The 7,258-nt window shown below is 43.2% G+C and overlaps 1 protein-coding gene across 1 annotated transcript in view; it reads right to left on the bottom strand.

Moving 5' to 3' along the window:
• Nucleotides 1-5,221: 5,221 nt before the first annotated feature.
• Nucleotides 5,222-7,258, bottom strand: part of GRP (gastrin releasing peptide) — a 5,605-nt gene continuing 3,568 nt past the window's right edge. Inside the window, exons 2-3 of the mRNA XM_075262375.1 lie at nucleotides 6,422-6,669; nucleotides 5,222-5,554 (exon numbers count right to left, since the gene is read on the bottom strand). Of these exons, the coding sequence (XP_075118476.1) occupies nucleotides 5,507-5,554; nucleotides 6,422-6,669 (296 nt within the window). The 3' untranslated portion in view covers nucleotides 5,222-5,506. The remainder of the gene's footprint in view (nucleotides 5,555-6,421; nucleotides 6,670-7,258) is intronic.

The following is a 7,258-nucleotide window of genomic DNA, read 5'->3' as shown; positions in this document are numbered from 1 at the left end:
ACATGTACATGACACGTGTGTTTCGATAGGAATTCTGCGGAAAATATGCAAACAATTTTATCTTAATGGAAAAAGAAAAACTCTAGCGCCACCTTTTGGAAGATAATTCTCTGTAAGTCAGCGCATGATTTTCAGGAAACTTTGGGATTAGAGATGAGAGAACGATTTAGTCACAAGCTGGGCTATCCAACAATTATCCAAAAACATATTGTGCAAAAATTGCCTGTTTTGGTGGTTCACCCCCCACAAATTATTATTATAGTCTAGTTTCTCTTCAGACCGTTCCTTATAATATACAGAGGCAGTGAATACTAGCACTTCTGGTTCAGACCGAAACAATACTTGCTCACAAGATTCGCCAATCCAGAGAGCTGCTTCAGGGTTCTCGTCCCGGTTCAGTGCTGAGCAGGTTGGTTGGGCGAGAGGCCATTGATGTGGGTCAAGAAGGTGCTCGGTCTCCTGTAGAGACTGCCTTAGCAGGACTATGGAGACTGATGAGGAGCAAGAACCCCTGAAACAGTGGCCTGCAGGTGGGAGTCACTCCATTTTGGGATTTTCTGGTTTTGCTTATATTGCAAGTCATGACCCAAAGTCAAGAACTGACTTCCAGTGATCTGCCTTTCAACATGGCGCTAGTGGAACACATGAAGGAAAACATACAATACAGAACATGTAAGAACATATGACGCTAGGTTCACACTAGTGTTGTGCTTCCTATCATGCGGGTCCTCCTGTTTCAGCATTACTCATGGCAGGTCTTACTATGGGTGTGTGCCATATAGTCTGTCCCTGTACGGATGTCACTGTGTGGATGTCATTACATGGCTGTCACTGTATGGATGTCACTATGTGGCTGTCACTGTACGGATGTCACTGTGTGCATGTCACTACATGGATGTCAATGTATGGATGTCACTACATGGCTGTCACTGTACAGATGTGACTGTGTGGATGTCACTACGTGGCTGTCACTGTGTGGCTGTCACTGTACAGATGTGACTGTGTGGATGTCACTGTGTGGCTGTCACTGTATGGATGTCACTGTGTGGCTGTCACTACGTGGCTGTCACTGTACGGATGTCACTGTGTGGATGTCACTGTGTGGCTGTCACTACGTGGCTGTCACTGTACGGATGTCACTGTGTGGATGTCACTGTGTGGCTGTCACTACGTGGCTGTCACTGTACGGATGTCACTGTGTGGCTGTCACTACGTGGCTGTCACTGTACGGATGTCACTGTGTGGATGTCACTGTACGGATGTCACTGTGTGGATGTCACTGTACAGATGTCACTGTGTGGCTGTCACTGTGTGGCTGTCACTACGTGGCTGTCACTGTACAGATGTCACTGTGTGGATGTCACTGTACGGATGTCACTGTGTGGATGTCACTGTACAGATGTCACTGTGTGGCTGTCACTGTGTGGCTGTCACTGTACAGATGTCACTGTGTGGATGTCACTGTACGGATGTCACTGTGTGGATGTCACTGTACAGATGTCACTGTGGGGATGTTACTATATGGCTGTCACTGTATGGAGGTCACTTGTGGCTGTCACTGTGGGGATGTCACTGTACGGATGTCACTGTGTGGATGTCACTGTACGGATGTCACTGTGTGGATGTCACTGTACGGATGTCACTGTGTGGATGTCACTGTACAGATGTCACTGTGGGGATGTTACTGTACGGATGTCACTGTGTGGATGTCACTGTACAGATGTCACTGTGGGGATGTTACTACATGGCTGTCACTGTATGGAGGTCACTTGTGGCTGTCACTGTGGGGATGTCACTGTGTGGATGTTACTGTATGGTTGTCACTGTGTGGATGTCACTGTACAGATGTCACTGTGTGGATGTCACTGTACAGATGTCACTGTGGGGATGTCACTGTGTGGATGTCACTGTACGGATGTCACTGTGTGGATGTCACTGTACAGATGTCACTGTGGGGATGTTACTACATGGCTGTCACTGTATGGAGGTCACTTGTGGCTGTCACTGTGTGGATGTTACTGTATGGAGGTCACTTGTGGCTGTCACTGTGTGGATGTCACTGTACGGATGTCACTGTGTGGATGTCACTGTACAGATGTCACTGTGGGGATGTTACTACATGGCTGTCACTGTATGGAGGTCACTTGTGGCTGTCACTGTGTGGATGTTACTGTATGGTTGTCACTACGTGGCTGTCACTGTACAGATGTCACTGTATGGAGGTCACTACGTGGCTGTCACTGTGTGGATGTCAGTGCAGGTGCTGTTTCTAGCTTTGTCACTATCATGCAGACATTATAGTGAACCTTATAGGCACAGTTTTGGGAAGGCTACATGTCTGTGCTATGGGCGCTGTGTCAGGCACTTTCACTTCCATTTTCTGTGTGTGATTTTAAGGGGGGATTATACAGTACATGTCTCTGATGGTATGGGGGGGGGGGGGGCGCCGCGGTATCTATGGCACACTGCTAAACCACATACTGCACCCATCATACCAGCATGGCATCACTTCCCAGACAAGTACAGACTATTGTAAAAAGAAGAAAGGGAGCAACACAATGGTAGACACAGCCCCGGTCCAGACTATTTCACATCTGTGGCTGCCAATTTACAATACCGAGCACAACATATAATACATGACACAGCACAACATATAAACCCTAACCTGATACAACTTGTCATACAGAACACTGAACATGATGTAATACATGACACAATACAACATATAATACAGAACATGGTATAACATATAAGACACAACACATAATACAATACACTGCACAACACAGAACATATAAAACATAAACCAACTCTTATATAAATAAAGCTGAAACCAAACAACATAAAGTACACAAAAGACATAACATACATATACTATATATATATATATATATATATATATATATATATATATATATACACACACATATAAGAGCACCACAACACAGAACAACATGTCATACAGAACACAACATGATGTATAATACACAACACAACATATAGCAAGACACAACATATAATAGGGAACATTACACAACATATACTGTAATACAGGTGGTGACACAATATATACCAACTTATGATACAAAACACTACACGATACAGAACACAGCACAATATACAGTATAACAAAGGACATGACACAACATATAACACATAACATGGTACTCATTGGTCAGGAGGATACTATGTCTCCTTGTGTAGATTACCCTTACAAGTATACGGACATGTACATGACACGTGTGTTTCGATAGGAATTCTGGGGAATAATATGCAAACAATTTTTCCTTAATGGAAAAAGGAAAACTCTAGCGCCACCTTTTTGAAGATAATTCTCTGTAAGTCAGTGCATGATGTTCAGGAAAGTTTGGGATTAGAGATGAGCGAACCATTTAGTCACAAGCCGGGCTATCCAACAATTATCCAAAAACAAATTGTGCAAAATTTCCCTGTTTTGGGGGTTCACCCCCCACAAATTATTATTACACTCTGGGCTCTCTTCAGACCCTTCCTTATAATATACAGAGGCAGTGAATACTAGCACTTCTGGTTCAGACCGAAACAATACTTGCTCACAAGATTCGCCAATCCAGAGAGCTGCTTCAGGGTTCTCGCCCCAGTTCAGTGCTGAGCAGGTTGGTTGGGCGAGAGGCCATTGATGTGGGTCAAGAAGGTGCTCGGTCTCCTGTAGAGACTGCCTTAGCAGGACTATGGAGACTGATGAGGAGCAAGAACCCCTGAAACAGCGGCCTGCAGGTGGGAGTCACTCCATTTTGGGATTTTCTGCTTTGCTTATATTGCAAGTCATGACCCGAAGTCAAGAATCGACTTCCATTGATCTGCCTTTCAACATGGCGCAAGTGGAACACGTGAAGGAAAACATATAAAACAGAACATGTAAGAACATATGACGCTAGGTTTCCATCGTGCGGGTCCTCCGCATTACCCATGGACACCGGCAGACACCATTGACTATAATGGAGTCTGCCAGGTGTCTGCCATCTCACAATATATAATACAGAACATGACACAACCTACAATAAAACATAGGATACAGCACAATATATAATACAGAATATGGTACAATATGTAATACATAACAATATACAACATATGATACAGCACACCATACAATATAAAACAAAACATATTATACACAAAACAGAACAACATATAAATACATCAATATAATAGAGAATATAGCTTCTAACACGACACATGCTACAGTAAAACATAGAATACAACACAAAATGTAAAACATAACAACACAACATATAATACAATGACACAATATATCCTAGTCCTAGTAATATTATAATTGTGAAAGTTTGTGTGTTTGGATGTTTGTTCCTCAATCACACAAAAACAGCTGAACAGGTTTGGATGAAATTCGGCACATAGATAGTTTGTAACCTGGGGTAACACATCGGCTACTTTTTATCCCGGTAAATTACATGGCTTCACGACTGTTATGAATTTATGTTCACATACTATATTACACTGCTCTTCCGCAGCCTTATCTCAGCCAGGGTCTGTCTATCTCTCTATGTAAACACACGCTAACCCTCAGTCCATTGTGTACATGCATTTGCATATTATCTGATCTACTCCAGGCAGTGCTGACACACTGAATGGGAAAACACCTTTAATCCAAATTGGCAGTTTGCTACTTTTAAACATGTCGGGAAAAAGAAAATCTAACTTGTGGCAAAATCCTAAAACAACGACAGCTATAAAAGAAGCCAGAAGTCACAGAGTTCTCCTCAAGCTGACGGGGATCATCGACGCCAACAACACGCTCATTATATGGTGTCCCACAGAGCTGCTAAGATGCTGGAACAATCACAGGCACGGCGTGAGGAACAAGTTCAGCAGCAGGACAGTTTGAGAACTGCCGAAACGCCGGAGCAGGCAAATCATCAACGGCAGCTGAATTACCGAATATAGGTGGATTATCGCCGCCAACAACACGCAGACGAAGTCGCAGGCACAGGCTAGTAATAATATATAATACATGACAATATGGAACATATAATGATACAACATATAATATAAAACATAGCGCAACATATAACACAGATGACTACACAACATATAATACAGAACACAACACAATACATATCACAGAACCCAGCATATCCTATAAGACATATAACATGCCGCCACACATAACACGCTATAATAAATAACACGCCACAATATCTTTATTTGAAGTTTTTTATTGTGAATGTCAAAATATTCTGTGTCTACAAACTAAAGAGATGAATTTTTTTTCAGTGGTGCTAAAATATAACGATGTCACCGGAAGACCCTTCCTCGGCCGGTATTTACACATCAGGCAAGTAAGTCCGTGCTCTGGAGACATTGGGGGGGTCGTAAGATTATCACTAGGAGATGCACCACGTACACAAAGTATCATTTACAGAAATAATAGATCAGGCATCTGGTACAATCAAATGGGGAACGGATCTCCTCCGTGGTACAAACCGCTCGGCCCGGCCGCCCCTCAGCTCTGTGCGTTCTCCTTCATCATCTGGTAGAGGTAGTCCAATACCTGGGGAGATAGGAACAGCTATATGAGCGGGCCGTCCACTGACACCGGGGGCGCTACCCCCTCCCTAGTTGGGGATCTGATACCTGGCGCCCCCACCGATCAGCTGATAGCAGGGGCGCCAACACCGCGGAACACCGCAGCATGTAGAGCTTATAGAATTTCGACTTAACATGACTTTTTTGCTGAATCCCCCTTTATATTCCTCCTAACGCTGCAACCTGACAAGTACATGACCCCTGGGCCGGGAGGAAGCAACAAGATGGCGGCCTCCAAACCTCATTGAGTACTGTGTATACAGCGACTGGGAGGAAGGATCCAGTTATATGTCCGTCAACCGAACATATAGAGTCAACGTGCAGTCATTAAGAGGTTAATATCAAGAAGGGTTTCAATACATATTGTATATACAATAGTCCGGCCACATGCCACTTGTAGTTCCTCTACAATTCGGGTGTCAGACCACTGATTTTATATATCATTTATGGATTCATGAATGGTCTGACCCCACCCCCGAGGAACGCCACCCATATTACGATAACTTGTCTCACCATCAATATCAGAATCCAACTCCTGAGACCCCCACCATACAGCGGAGCTTCTTCTGCTTCCTAGTGTACCAAGTACAGCGCCATATAGTGGTTGTGTCTGGTATTGCAGCACAGTCCCATTCACTTGCATGGGGCTAAGCTGCAATAAGCTTCCCTACCAGGCAAGGCCAATGGCTGGAGATCTTGTGGTTCTAGGAGTCAGAATCCACCAATCTGATACGAACTGTCTTGATAGAGGATTGACCATAACATGACACTAATATTATAGATATAACCATGTGACATAACCATAAGATGGCGCCATCGGACGAGGCCTCACCTCTTTATAGTTATTGTTGTCCTCAGTTTCCCAGAATTTCCTGTTATATAACTTTGTGTCTCTCATGGGCTGGGAGTTCCTTACGTCGCTGGTCTCCAGCATCTTCAGTAAACTGACCAAGACATCTCGCAATTGTTGAGATCCTTCCACTGACTTGTCTCCATCCATATACCCGGCGGCCGAGGTCCTGTCCCCTCCGTCATACATATAGGGATACTCCTCTATACTCTTTTTACCCATTAGGTGGCCTGAAGGAAACAGAAGATCAGAAGATAAATACAGATAAGACTATTCTATCGGATCCTGGTCACACCAGTGACCTGAGCTCTTCATAAATGGATTCTACAGAGTTGGGGTCAGAAACTGGGGTCACCCCCATCCTACAGAAGAAACTGAAGCCAGTCCTGATATTACAGGATTGCTGAACATATATAAGACATCAGAACGTGATCCTGAGGTCCCGATAGTCAGAGAACATTATGTAATATACGAGACATGACATAGGGAAGAAGCAGAAGAGGAAAGGCTGAGCCTAATTCTTCCCATGATAGTGTATAATACTGACAGAAAGTGCTGCACCCATTACAGCTACAGTGTATTTAACGCTTTGAGTGTCAAGTCCAATTTCGCCGCCTCCAAGACTTTAGAGTTTAGTAAATCCCCAATAATATCAGTAAGAGAATATCACATAATAAATAGTGAATGAGCAGATAATGTGTAATGTATACTGTATCTCATTGACGGGGTTAAAATATATATATATATATATATATATATATATATATATATATATATATATATATATATATAATATTATCTCAGCAAATAATTGCAAAT

The sequence above is a fragment of the Leptodactylus fuscus genome, chromosome 1 (assembly GCF_031893055.1).
Source record: "Leptodactylus fuscus isolate aLepFus1 chromosome 1, aLepFus1.hap2, whole genome shotgun sequence".
Classification (NCBI taxonomy): domain Eukaryota; kingdom Metazoa; phylum Chordata; class Amphibia; order Anura; family Leptodactylidae; genus Leptodactylus; species Leptodactylus fuscus.
Note: the sequence above shows the minus strand (reverse complement) of the source record. Positions and strands in the feature narration are given on the sequence as shown.